Source organism: Myotis daubentonii, chromosome 14 (assembly GCF_963259705.1).
Source record: "Myotis daubentonii chromosome 14, mMyoDau2.1, whole genome shotgun sequence".
Lineage (NCBI taxonomy): Eukaryota > Metazoa > Chordata > Mammalia > Chiroptera > Vespertilionidae > Myotis > Myotis daubentonii.
Genome location: NC_081853.1, coordinates 43,401,239 through 43,415,960, shown reverse-complemented (window position 1 = coordinate 43,415,960; position 14,722 = coordinate 43,401,239). Strand labels below are relative to the sequence as shown.

The 14,722-nt window shown below is 41.3% G+C and overlaps 1 protein-coding gene across 1 annotated transcript in view; it reads left to right on the top strand.

The window, feature by feature from the left end:
* NEK10 (NIMA related kinase 10) overlaps positions 1 to 14,722 on the top strand; it is a 147,070-nt gene that overhangs the window by 50,735 nt on the left and 81,613 nt on the right. Inside the window, exons 11-19 of the mRNA XM_059664119.1 lie at positions 555 to 641; positions 3,491 to 3,715; positions 6,855 to 6,994; positions 8,020 to 8,081; positions 9,015 to 9,092; positions 11,364 to 11,428; positions 12,777 to 12,879; positions 12,974 to 13,102; positions 13,624 to 13,761. Coding sequence (XP_059520102.1) covers positions 555 to 641; positions 3,491 to 3,715; positions 6,855 to 6,994; positions 8,020 to 8,081; positions 9,015 to 9,092; positions 11,364 to 11,428; positions 12,777 to 12,879; positions 12,974 to 13,102; positions 13,624 to 13,761 — 1,027 coding nt within the window. The remainder of the gene's footprint in view (positions 1 to 554; positions 642 to 3,490; positions 3,716 to 6,854; positions 6,995 to 8,019; positions 8,082 to 9,014; positions 9,093 to 11,363; positions 11,429 to 12,776; positions 12,880 to 12,973; positions 13,103 to 13,623; positions 13,762 to 14,722) is intronic.

The following is a 14,722-nucleotide window of genomic DNA, read 5'->3' as shown; positions in this document are numbered from 1 at the left end:
TTTACTTTAACCTATATATTCCCATTTCCTCCTCTTCCCAGACCCTGGTACCCACCCACCATTCTATTCTCTGTTTCTACTTAATCAGCATTTTTTTTGTTTTGATGCTATTTTTAGATTCCACATACAGTATTTGCCTTTCTCTTCTTGTCTTCTTTCACTTAGTGTAATGCCCTCCATGTCCATCCATGTTTCTTATTTTCATGGCTGAATAATATTCAATCATCTATATCACATTTGCCTTATTCATTCATCTGTCAAAGGACAAATAGTTCATTTACATATTTTAGCTCTTGTGAATAGTACTGACCATTACTTTTTTGGTGAACAGCATGATTCCCTTTGCAGAAAAGGAATTAAGTTATCATCATACTATTATTAAACAGATTTATGACCTATAATGTTAATTGAATGTTGGAATTTGATGCAGCCCTGTCCCATGGAGTTATAATGCATTTTGTTTTCCTCTTGAGATAACATGAGAGCTGGGATATTAAATAAATGAATATGGTAAACCATGTTTTTAGTAGTTACTAATAGTTTTCAATTTGTAGTCCAGAATGTAGGGAGAAGATAAGTGAACTCAACGTTGTAGAAAATCTGCTGATGATTTTACATGAATATGACTTACTTTCCAAAAGGTAGGACTGTTCACAGGGAAAAAGGCAATGTCTTATATTTGATGAAAATGGTTATTTTTTTTTATTATCTCATGTTTTTTACATTATTAACTGAATATCATGAGTCAGCTTTGCATTTGTTTTCTATTTAAGTTTATATGAAGTAAGTAGGGCAAAGTGGTGTATTGATTTATCTTTCTTTAGTCTTATATTACTTCTAGATCTGGGCATAGAATCAAATTGTATAAATCTTATGATCACATCTTTAATATATTTCTTATTGCATTTATTTACATCTTGTCTCTTTAAGGAAAGAAAATCTGACATGGCTCTATTTTTAGTAATTTCAGATTGTGTGTTGAAGAAATGATTAATTGCTTAAATCTATTTTGCTGAAGGCCAGTAAAATAAATTAAGACAGGTACTGGCCTGTTTCCTGACCTCCTGTTTTTATAACTCAAAACAGAAACTAGTGTAAAATTAAATCATTCACTTGAACTACATATTGCTCTAAAGAATTACTATATACAGATAGTTATTAGTTTGTCTTTAAATAGAGTTGCAGCCAACATCATTTGATATGTAGTCAAGTAAATAATTTTCTAAAGAGGCAAAATAGATAACAGAAAGTCAAGTAATAGAACTCTGACACTTAAATTCATAGTAAACCCCCCCCTAGATTTTCTTTAAAGCCATTTTATCATTTTTTAAAATATATTTTTATTGATTTCAGAGAGGAAGGGAGAGGGAAAGAGAGAGAGAAACACCAATGATGAGAATCATTGATCGGCTGCCTCCTGCAAGCCCTCCCACCGGGGAATGAGCCCACAACCCGGGCACGCGCCCTCGACCGGAATCGAACCCGGGACCCCTCAGTCCACAGGCCAACGCTCCATCCACTAAGCCAAACCAGCCAGGGCCATTTTATCTTTTTATTATTATTATTATTATTATTAGTTAAGGTATTACAAATGTGTCCTCATCCCCCCCATTAACCCCCAACCTCCCCCCCACACACAAACTCATGCTCCCATCCCCCTGTTGCCCATGTCCATTGGTTTGGCTTATATACATGTATACAAGTCCTTCGGTTGATCTCTTCCCCTTATCCCCGCCCTCCCCTACTTTCCTTCTGTCCGCAGCCATTTTATCTTTCTTTTACAAACTATCCTTAAAGACTTGGCTATCTGAACTCATTCACCCAACTAACAGCCTCCGCACAAGTGTTAGCGAACCACGGATGAATAAGATACGAGTGAATAGTGTAGGAGAGGAGGACAGGCACGCACACCAGGGATTTTGCCACAGCACCGTCAGTGGTGAGGTCCGTGGTGTGGTCCCTGGTGCGCTGGAGCATAGAGCAGAACCTCCGAGGAGGCACGCGGCTTCCCAAGGGCAGGAGAAGTGATCGAGGCAGAGGGAGAGAGCGAGTGGAAACAGAATATGCTCCCACTTGAAATGGCATGTGTTAGAGGATCTTGCATGGTCGGGCACAGCTGGAGCCAAGAATGCAGGAGGGAAAGTGCCAGAAACCTAGACTAGACAGTATTAATGACACATTAAAAACACAGCTAATTTTGGTTAGGCCCTGCTCTAAATCCTTCTGTGTGTTCACTCTTCTGAGCTGCACAATAACCCCATTAATGTCCATATTTTATGGCCAAGGCAATAAAACATCATTAGTCAGGTCATGATGGGCTCTTTGTGCTAAAGAAGGAGTGTAGTTTTTGTTTTTATCATGAATAGCAAGAGGGCTCACAGAAAGATTTTAAGAAGGATCAGGTTTATTTGGGGGGAAGATTACTCTGAAGGCAGTGTGTGGGGGCCGTGGGGTGGGGAATACAGCTGCACAAGATCCACGTAGAACAAGGAAGGAATGTGCTATGTAGAAAGTCTGAGAGGTAAAGAACACTTTTTACCAAAGAACATATGTTCCGAATGTCACAGCATGAAAGTGAGGAGGGAGAGGAGCTATGGAAAATTGCCTCAGGGGAAAAGAATTTTGAAGGGGATGAGAATACTGGAGATGTAGATGACAGAGGGGCTTATACCTGGAGCATAATCAAATATTACAAGAATGGGAGGCGCTGCGGGTTTAGCTAGCTGCACGACTTACAAGAGACTTGATCCCAGCAGTTGCCCAGGAAACAGGGGCACTGAAGGCTCTTGATTGGCAGTGGCAGGTTGAGATGATTTCCACTCTTCTATGGTGTCATGAATCAAGATCAGGGACAAAAGAGGAAGAGCCGATTTTGGGAGGAGGATAATGTCTTTGAGTTTAGACACAGTGGGGTGAGTACCTGTGGAACTATCTTTAAAGACTTGGCTAATTCTCCTGTATTACAGTGTTTTTGCCATTTGGTATTAATGTCTTGTTTTTGCAACCACATAGTAAGTTGCTGAAGACCAGGATAAAGCTTATATTTCTTGTGTCTTGAGCACAATACAGGTCCCATTGTATGTATCTGACACCGATTTGCTGGCTAGAAGTTTTTTAGCCAGGCCAATGGGGATACAATGAGAATATGACTTAGAACAGCAGTCAGCAGACCATGACCTGAAAGCTAAAGTTGGCCCCCTGCCTATTTTGTAAATAAAGATTTATTGAGACACCGCCAGGCCCCATTTCTTTGTATGGGTTGTCTATGGCTGCTTTTGCACATTTTGGCATGACTGGGTAGTTGTGACAGCCTATATGCCAGCAAAGCTGAAAACATTTGGCTGTGGCCCAGCCCTTCACAGAAAATGTATGTTGGCCTGTGATTTAGAAAACCTTAGACGTATCCTTCATGCAGTGATGATAGCTCTAGTCTAGATGTAGTCAATGACCCACTACTGCCTGACTCTCATCCTCACCGCCTGCTCCTCAGGCTGACCGCGGAGCTGCTGCGCCTCCTCTGTGCGGAGCCGCAGGTGAAGGAGCAGGTGAAGCTCTACGAAGGGATCCCCGTCCTCCTCAGCCTGCTCCACTCCGACCACCTGAAGCTGCTCTGGAGCGTGGTCTGGATCCTGGTGCAGGTTTGCGAGGACCCCGAGACCAGTGTGGAAATCCGCATTTGGGGAGGCATCAAGCAGCTGCTTCATATTTTACGAGGGTGAGTGAGGGTGGGCATTGGCCCACTTTGCCCTAGTCCAGGGGTGGGCAAACTTTTTGACTCGAGGGCCACAATGGGTTCTTAAACTGGACCGGAGGGCCGGAACAAAAGCATGGATGGAGTGTTTGTGTGAACTAATATAAATTCAAAGTAAACATCATTACATAAAAGGGTACGGTCTTTTTTTTCAATAGTTTTATTCATTTCAAACGGGCCGGATTCGGCCCGCGGGCCGTAGTTTGCCCACGGCTGCCCTAGTCACTGATTGCAGATTGGAAACGTGCTCAGCTCGCTCCCTCCTGGTCTCTCATTCATGCTTTGCAGTCAAACACGCTCTAAATCCATGTGGGGGCATCTGCCTTTTCAGCTCCTTGGGAGCCCTGAAGTGTTTATCGTTACATTACCAGCCCCCAGTATGGTGCCAGGCAGCTAGGAGGCCATCTGGCTGCAAATATAGGTTGAATGGAAACTCAATAACCCAAATTTGAAAACATTTGTCTTGCCACCTTTTCCTTGAATCAGTATATGCCCGTTGTAATCCCAACAAGTACAATAATGACTATTTTAGTAAGATGTCTGTGTGTGCCTATATGTCATTCACCTACAAAGAGAAAGCAAAGCCTACATTTAAGGAAAAGATGTAGAATATTTAGTTAAAATAGGAGAAAATATTGTTAATCAAATGATCGCCATGGTTCTGACCCTGGTCCAATTACTCTTCTTTTCTCTCTAATCTTCAGTGTGGTGCCCTAGGTGGGTTGACCCTTATTATCTGTCTTTTAAAAGCAGAATTCCAATGGCATTCAAAGCCATGAGCATGAGTTTGTTAAAATCATTTCAAACTGAAATTCTCTTGATGTTGTAATAACTACTATATTACATGTAGTAGATATATGGAAATGTTGAATAACAACATCTTTTGGTACCATCAATGGGAAGGTTCTATTACCTAGAATTATTATAAAGCATAATTCAATGCTATAGGCGGTGAATCAAAGTTGCAAAGAAATATGCCTGCTGAAAGGGCTCACATTGTGATCAGTGGCATATAAATAAAGCCCATGCTAATAAAAGCAGAGTGACCTGTCAATTTTAATATGACTAGATATTATCAAATCAATATTCTTCAGACTTTGTGTTTGTAATGCCTCTAGGAATATTGCAGAATTACATGTTATCAGTTCTTTTTTTTTTTTTTTTCCTGAGGGAACATTCCAAAGCATAAGAACAGACTGTAGAGATAAGAACTGTAGCTTTGTTAGCGATTTCTGTCATTACCAATACAAAAAAAATGTAGACAACTTACCTGTTTTCCTGAATATCACATAAAGATCTCAAATACTTTAAAGAACAAATTATAAATCTTTCATTAGTACTATGGCATAATAAGCTAATCCCTTGGTCAACATAATTACATTTGAGAAACTTTTGTTTCTGCTTTAGTTTATAGGATGATGATGGTGATGTCGATAGTGGTTATTATTACTTGTCAATATGATTATTACAACAGCTATGGGTTACTTCATCGGGGAAAGTTATTTTTGTGATGATGAAATTAAATTCTATAATAGTTAAGCAATACTTCAAAGACAAAAACCTATCCTTTTACCACATAGAACTGAGTTTAACTCAAGGAACCATATTTCCTCGTTGGCTCAAGCCATAACTATCCTTGAGAGAAAAGAGTTATTTCACGTCTAACGAGGCATTTTTCCCAGTCCATTTATATGGTGCAATGTTAGAATACTCTTCTGGGAAGATGAAAGATGTCAACACTTTTTCTATGTGAAATATGTCTCAGTGCTCTGGGAGAATTTATTACCCCACCTGGATAAACAATATCCTTTCAGAGCCTGTGCCTGCTCCTGTGCTGCCTCGAGCTGGTTCGAGGTGTGGAGGTTGCCAGGTTTTCTGCTGGCTTGAGTATGAACAGGTGTTGTTGTCAGGGCAGTTTCCAGGGAGCCTGTTCATCCCCATTCACCTGCAGTCACCAGTGGATCCAGATGATGAGGGAGACTCTATCCACATTATATTTAGGCACAGAAATCCAGGCAGATGCTGTCAAAAAATAAACAAATGAAAAAATATGGTGCCACATAAAACAAAAGGGAACAAAGCAGATAAAAGACATAAAGACTCTATTGTGGAAGATGTTGCATTACATAAACAGAAAAACAAATGTTTTATTTTATCAAAGATGTTAAACAGCACAGGAAGTTTAGGAAATGAGATTAAAGATGAGAGGAGAGGATAATAGAAAGGGGAAGAGAGAGGTTTCGAGCTAGGAAAGAAGACAAAGATTGAATAACTTACACAAAACTGCTAAATTCACTAGAAACTGGAATTAGGAAAAGGATGAGCAAGCTTGAAAAAAATTACACACAATGCAGAGGAGAAAGACAAAGGAATAAGAGCAATTAGAGAATGAAAGATTTGTCCAGCAAAAGAGGGGGTGTCAATGTAGGGTTGATTGACATTCCTGAATTAGAGAATAAAACAAAAGGAATAAAAAATTTCAAAGATATAATACAAAAGAACTTTTCTAAAATAAATGAAGATTGGAATTTCATGGAAAAAGAGGGCACATGATGAAGACTCAGATGCATTCAGGTGAATCGACTGCAGCAGAATAGAGTTCAAAATCAAAAGTTGCCAAAGGGAACAGTGGTAAAGGACAGTCTTTTCAGTCAGTTCAGTAATCATATTCTTAGAGAAAGAAAGAAAAAAAAAAAGAAAGAGAAAGAAAAGGTGGAATGTAAGAAAGAAATGACTCCTACCTCACACCATATACAAGAAAACAATTCTAGGTGGATTGGAAGGTGAAACAATAAAGATAACAGAAGAAAACTTCATGACCTGGGAGAGGCCCCTTCCTTCCTTCCTTCCTTCCTTCCTTCCTTCCTTCCTTCCTTCCTTCCTTCCTTCCTTCCTTTCTCCCTTCCTCCCTCCCTCCCTCCCTCCCTTTTTTCTTCCCTCCCTCCCCCACTTCTCTCTCTCTCTCTCTCTCCCTCGCTCTCGCTCTCACTCTCGCTCTTGTTCTCACTCTGTTTTTGCAAAGATTTCTTCAACAGGACTCAGAAAGCACTGACGAGGAAGGAGAGTTGTTAAACTGATCTGTGCACTAACTTTTCTCTTCCAGAGATAGGAATTTTGTTTCTGACCGCTCTTCCATCGGAAGCCTGTCCAGTGCGAATGCGGCAGGCCGCATCCAGCAGCTCCATTTGTCAGAAGACTTGAGCCCTCGGGAAATACAAGAAAATACTTTCTCTCTTCAAGCAGGTATTTATAGCATATTGTTATGTTTTACTATTGGGTACTGTTTAATATTTATTGTCTGATTATTCTCTTTATTTTTTATTTATTATTATTTTTTTAAATCCTCACCCAAGGATCTTCTTTCATTGATTTTTAAAGAGAGTAGAAGAGAGAGGGAAAGACAGAGAGAAATATCCATGTGAGAGAAACACGTTGATTGGTTGTCTCCTGCATGAGCCCCAACCAGGGCCCAGGCCAGGGAGGAGCCTGAAAATGAGGTATGTGCCCTTGACAAGAATTGACCCCAGTACCCTTCCGTCCACAGGCTGACGCTCTATCCACTGAGCCAAACTGGCTAGGGCTTATTTATTCTCTTTATAAAGTTAGGATGATAGTATTAATTAGGCATAATTTATAAGTTTTAAAAAAAGTGAAATTAAATCCATGTGGATGTTCGAAACCTGTTGGTACCAGTGTTGGACTTGCAGGTTCATGACAACACAAACTTTCCTCCCCCTTCCATGTCCTACACACACCAAGAGGTCAACAGAAAGGTCAGACGGAAAGAGAGCGGATGTTAGCTTTGTTACTGGGAAGGCTGGGTTCGGACCCCTGGCCCCTTCCACTTAATAGTTCTGTGGCCTAGGCTCATAACCTCGGTTTTCTCATCAGTAAAACTGGTAATCATTGCGCATACTCTGATTATAAGGATCAGTTTGGGTAATATTCTTAAAGACCTCATTCATTCAACCAGTTTGGGCATATTTATTGAGCAATGGCAGGCACATGTTGGCACTGGGGATTCCAGTGAACCAGACAGATCCCGTCTCTGCCTCTTGGTGCACAGTAAGTGCACTAAAAGGCTTCTGTGGGCTGTACGTGCGCACACATTACATACAGAGGAGAGTCCCCTTCCCCAGGAGCCGGGCCTGAGGAAGGTGTGTGTTCTGGGGCTGACTGCTGACAGACTCCCTGGAGTTAGATGGTGACGTGCCATGCGGTCCCGCAGTCACAGCAATGAGACCTGACCTTGGCGGTTCTCGTTCCAGCCTGCTGTGCGGCCCTCACTGAGCTGGTGCTCAATGACACCAACGCCCACCAGGTGGTTCAGGTACGTGTGCCGCTGCCCGGGAGGGGGGCGAGGAGGGGGGCTCCCTGGGCCAGTCCAGCTCTGTGTCCCAGAACGTAGCTTTGGGGATCCCATCACATGGTTTTAAAATCTTTTAATATGTCTTATTTAACTTATAGAATTCCATTTTTATTCTTGTCCTCCTTTTAACTTGCTTGGCTTAAAAAGAACAGAAGTTTAGAAAGATGTTAACTGTGTTTTCATGAATAATGTCCATTTTGTTCTCTTTTTTTATTTTTTAAATGTAAAAATGTGTTTATTCACAATCCCTGACAATTATTATTCTTGTTTCTTTTATTTTTCCATAATAATTAACAGATATATTACTTTATTAAAAAACTATAAAAGGAGAAATTACCTTTCATAATTAGATATTTAAAAGGCAGTATATACAGATTAAAGAGATATTTAAGTACCTTACTACTCTAAAGTATTTTATAAAGTATTAGATTGATATACTTTATTATTTATAATCTTTAAAGACAATTGAAGTTTTAAGGTTGTGGTTGTAGTCTTTGGTATGTAAAAGATACACTGACACTTTTAGTATTGTCCTGTCATATTTTACTTGAAGCTCCCAGATTATACTAACGATAACATGACATCAGTTTGGGGGATTGTTCAGTTGCTTCTTTTTTAAAAAAAATATATTTTATTGATTTTTTACAGAGAGGAAGGGAGAGAGATAGTTAGAAACATCGATGAGAGAGAAACATCGATCAGCTGCCTCCTGCATATCTCCCACTGGGGATGTGCCCGCAACCCAGGTACATGCCCTTGACCGGAATGGAACCTGGGACCGACGCTCTATCCACCGAGCCAAACCGGTTTCGGCTGTTCAGTTGCTTCTTTATGCTTGTGTGTCTCGGTGGCATTGTCCCTGGTCCCTGACCACATGCCCCTTTATTCTTCCAGGAGAATGGTGTGTATACCATAGCAAAATTGATTTTACCGAACAAACAAAAGAATGCAGTAAAAACTAATCTACTACAGGTAACAAACATCTCTGTTGCTCTTCAATATCAAGTTACTGAAATGTGGGGAAACTCTGATAATCTAATCTATGATTTTTTGGCTTAGGGCTGGTCCCTGCACTGACTGGGCGGGAAAATACCTGGTGAGGGAGGCTGGCGTGGAAGCAAATGCTGTTAAAGTAAAAGGCTTACTTTACTTTGCCTGCGGAAGGGAATTAGGTGATTTTATTTAGACATTTCTTTGCTTATCAGTTAGTTCTATTTTTAAAGAACATGTATTGCTTGAGTAGCAGAAAATAATAAGTTGAAAATCAAGCATGGACCCCAGTCACTAACATTTCACCTTTACGAAGGAAAGCCTGTAAAGCAGCGGTTCTCAACCTGTGGGTCGCGACCGCTTTGGCGGTCGAACGACCCTTTCACAGGGTCGCCTGAGACCATCCTGCATATCAGATATTTACATTACGATTCATAACAGTAGCAACATTACAGTTACGAAGTAGCAATGAAAATAATTTTATGGTTGGGTCACAACATGAGGAACTGTATTTAAAGGGCCAGAAGGTTGAGAACCACTGCTGTAAAGGGATCTCGATGGTTGAGGAAAGATTTGCCAGATAGATGCAGGGGTATGAGTGGGGCACCAATAGCATCTGCTACAGGGTGGAAGGGCATCCACATAGAGGGAACAGTATGTGCAAAGTGTGGGAGCCTGGCAGCTTCCAGTTCAGTGCTGAGGCTGCTCAGTGAAGCTGGGTATGTAGTTGAGGGAGAGGGTACTTCTGGAGGTGAGGCCTCATAGATAAGATGGGGACATATTATGTGAGGTATTGTGTGCTTTAAAAAAAAGTATATATATTGATTTCAGAGAGAAAGGGAGAGGGAGAGAGAGATAGAAACATCAATGATGAGAGAGAATCATTGATCGTCTGATTCCAGCACACCCCACAATGGGGATTGAGTCTGCAACCCAGGCATGCGCCCTGACTGGAAACCATGACCTCCTGGTTCATAGGTCGACACTCAACCACTGAGCCAAGCCGGTTGGACTCCTGTGTGCTTTTTTGAGGAGTGGGCATCAGGGGTCGCTTGAAGACACTGGAGTGATAAAGTCAGAGTTTAAATAAGCCTTTATGGTAGCTGCAGCTCATCCTTTTCTCCCAGTCATTTAGAAAAGTATGAAACCTCCTTTGCCTCCAATCTGACTGAAGAGCTATTTCCCAGAATGGTGGGCAAACCTAGCAGAGAGCCTTCGGTGGTCTCAGGGCCGGCAGCCACAGCTTTTGCAGAGCTAGGAAGGAGGACACAGGGTGTGGGACTGAATGTTCTCAGTGCCTGCAGATGCGCAGCCCTGGCCCAGGACAATGCGTGTTTTGGGGGGAGTGACTGCTAACAGAATTCCCTGGAGTTAGAGCATGGACGTAACAAGCACAGACACAGTCAAACCCATCCTGTCGACGCGTTTTGTGAAACAGGAGAGGGTTTTTAAAAGTCACATTGAAATGGCTTTCGAGGAACACACGTGTTCTCCACTCTCTCAGTCGCCATGACCCTCACGGCTCTGGTAGGTCATTTTTTCACCCGTCCGGCTCCCCTGGGCAGCTGTGTGTGTGTGAACCTTCCACTGCATTCAGATCACTGATTTTCTGAAACGATTTCAGACTCAAGCAGACCCGTGTCACCCCAGGGGCGGCCTGTGGTGCGGGTGCAGACGCAGGCTGGAGGCTGTCTTTTCATTTCTCGGCGCTGCCAGATGTCAGATGTTTCTTTTTCTCCAGGCCAGTCTCGCAGGCCTCTGTGAGTGTTCACAGGAGCGGCTGTAGATCGGTCTATTCGGGGAACGCTGAAGACTCTTGACCCAAGAGACCAATTTGTCAAGTCCGAGTCCAGTGTGCCCGCGGCTCTTTCTGTGTGTCATCGTGGCTCGTGTTTATTTTCTCACGGAGCCCATGTAAACACGGAGGCATGCGTGGCAGGCTGGAAACCAAACCAACCCCGCGCTCCGGAGCTCCTTGGACGCCTGGCTTTCCCAGCGGAGGGATTTTCTTGTCTCTGTGCTCACTTGGTACTTTCTAGAAAGGAATGCGTGCCAAGTCCCGAGTGAACCCAGGCCGAGATCCTTAGCATTTCTGCGACATAAATGCTCTTTCAAAACAAGCATTGGCTCCCACGTAGATCAGCCGCACTCATAAAACCACTTTAACGTTTACCTCCTGATAGTTTAGCCTGCAAGGTTTTCTTCCATTTCTGGAGCTGCCTTTGGAGAATCACACGTCCTTGTCTTTTCCAGTGTTATGCTTTCAGAGCCTTGAGGTTTCTCTTCAGCATGGAAAGAAACAGGCCGCTCTTCAAAAGGTAGGAGCTTCGAGAAATGTAAGCGACCAGCCCTCCCAAGACTGACCTGTCTCCACGTAGCTGCCTTAGATGCAGACAGCAAGGGAAGATGAGTCAGAATGCAGAACCCGGGGCTCCAGGCTTCGGAGTATCCACAGAGAAAGCTGAGCTACCCCAGGGATATCTTAACATTGAAAATGAACAACATGACGGAAGAGCATGAATCATGATATCAGTCCAACTCTCCTTAATGACATGTGGCTGCTGTCGTTTTAGTTTCTCTCTCTTTGTTTAGACCTGAACATTTTAAATGGATGGCATTAAAACCTGTGCTTGGGTTTAGCCCATTCATAAGTTCCAGTTGAGGTAGTTATTTCCTCTTGCAGAAAGAAGAGGGTTTGCCTGGATGTCTGCCAGAGGGTAGGGGTTTATGGGAAGGGAAGGAGGCTGATGTGTTTGGGTCGGAGGCTGTGCTGGTGAGCACGACCAAAGTCACCGCCTGGGGAAGCAGACCCTGGTTCCCTACAGGTGTGGTCTGCATGCCACTTAGCTGGGCAGGTTAGTCAACATCACAGGCCCAAGATCTTACAGGAAGGTTATTGATAAGGCAGACTGGAAAGAAAAGCTTGAGTTAATGCAATATTGTTTGCTTAGAAGCATGGAGCATTTTATGTTGTTATTCTATTTATATGGTGCTTGAATTTAGAGGGGGCGAAGGAAAGGAAATTATTCATTTATTAAAATCTTTAATTTCAAGGCCCCAAATCATTCATTTTGAGTGGATATAAAGATTGTAATAAACCCTTTATCCAATATCTTGGAAATTATGGTAAATCTCTCAATTTTTTTCCTCATTTACCTGTATTTTTATTTTATCTTCATAAGACATTAAAAAATTGGGTTAATATTTACCTCCTAGGGCTCATATGAGGACTGAATCTAATAGCATTTATGAAAATGCCCAGCACTCAATAAACATCCAGTAAACATCCCTTTGTAACACGTTTAATACCTAGACCCCCAAATATCTTACAAATAAGGTATTTCTATAATCTGTATCATATTTATTTATTTTTATTGTAGTAAAGAACACATAACATGAGATATACCCTCTTAACTAATGTTTAATGGTACAATACAGTGCTGTTGACCATAGCAAAATACTGTACAGCAGATCTCTAAACTTTCCATTGGTTTTCCTTACCTTTACGAGCTGTGGCTATAATTCACTTTTGTGAGATAAGCTGGTATTTCCTCCTACTTGGTCCATAACTTAAGGAAGTGAAGTGTTTTTAAGTAATCTGTGAATGAGCTGGATCCAACATGGAAGGAATGAGCAACAGTGTGCGTGTGTGTTTTTCCCCTGTAGACTTTTTCCCACCGACTTGTTTGAGATCTTCATTGACATAGGACATTATGTGCGTGATATCAGTGCTTATGAAGAATTGGTCTCAAAGTTGAATTTATTAGTGGTAAGTTGTGAGTTTAAAATTTGGCAGGCTGCTATGTGGTCAGGATGGAATTTATCAGAGCAACCACTTTCTTTTTATTTATGTTTTTGGTTAGGAGGATGAACTGATGCAAATTGCTGAAAATATTGAAAGTATTAATCAGAATAAAGCTCCTTCGAAATATATAGGCAACTACGCAATTTTGGATCATCTTGGAAGTGGAGCTTTTGGCTGTGTTTACAAGGTGACTTTGCCCTTGGAGAACAACCTTTCTTATGTCCCCAAGCACACCATTATGTCCCACGTGCACACCCACACTCAGTTGAGTTGGAGCCCCCTCATTGAAAAGTAGTGAAAATAGATATAAAAATTAGAATGATTGTTTTTGTCCACCATATAGTTGCATCAGTGTTGTCTTATCTTAACTTTCAGCCTTAGAAATTGATTAGTGATTTTTGAAGAGAAAAGCCATCATTAATCTCTCATAAAAAATAGTCACAATGGCTTGTCCCCATGCATGGCACATTCTCTTAATTCACACCAGTGTTTCTGTATTGACGTAGTAAAATCCTATGCAGTATTGCAGATTGACCCGGGAGATACCAGTGTTTGAGCTGAGCTTAGTGTAAATACAGAAAAAATTTGAAAAGTTCCAGGACTTATGTAAATGACTTGCTTTAATCATGTGATCTTATTAATGTATGTCTTTCCTCCCCTTTCTACCTCCACCTCATTTTTTTTATTTTTTTATTTTTGTCTTGTTAGGTTAGGAAGCGTAGTGGTCAAAATCTCTTAGCAATGAAAGAAGTCAATTTACATAACCCAGCCTTTGGAAAGGATAAAACAGATCGAGACAGCAGTGTGAAGAATATTGTTTCTGAATTAACCATAATTAAAGAGCAGGTAAATATTTTTTCTTGTTTATGAAGGTATTTCCCTTACATAAATGCCTTCAAAAGAAAGTAAAGTTTTTATGCTATTCTTCTCCAGGCTAAGATCTACTGTTTAAAATAATTCATATTAAGGGGGTGATATTTCAGCCAGCTTTTTTTTTTTTTCCTAAGGCTTGACATTGAACCATAGAAACACGTTCTGCAGTTTATATCAGGATAAGGGGGGCAGTACATTAGAGTTTACAGCACAGAGTGATTCTTATATGAAAAAATCCTTCTCTTTTCATTGGGAACATATCCATTTCTCTCTCCTTATATTGTAGAATATTTGGTTACTTAGTACATGCATCAGAATATGACTAAGAGTGCCCTGACTTTTATCAATGGAACCAAGCTGTTAACATTCCTCAAATATGGCTTATTAAGTCTAAAATATGGCTTTTCCAGATGGGCTGTTATTTATTAGCGTGAGCAGGATATTCTGACATAATGTAACACGTCAATTAACTCTCATTATGAAGGTTTGTTTGGGGAGAAGGAATAAACATGTCAGAAGAGAACTGGGATTTCTTTTGGGGACCCAAGAACGCGTGGGTTTCTGTGTCAGCTTTCCTTCCTTGTACATTCATTTCGGACGCTGTTCTCTTATAACGCCCGTGGAGAGCCCTCCACTGCCCGTGCTTCATTCTCCACTAGTTACGTTTGCACAGCGTCTGTGCCGGGACATAGCGGTCACCATGAATAGGATGATCTTTATGCACCGATATTTACAGCTTTACTCCAATTTGCAAATTATAGTAAATATTATCATAACTAGCTTACTTATAACTGACCTTTATATAGTAGTAGTTTGCTCACGCTTAGGATAGCCTAGCCTTCAGCAGTGTGCTGTCTCATTATAACACAGGCTGGAACGTGGCTTCTGTCCTAAACTGATCCAGTATCTTCATTGGAAATGAAGTCTGGGCGGA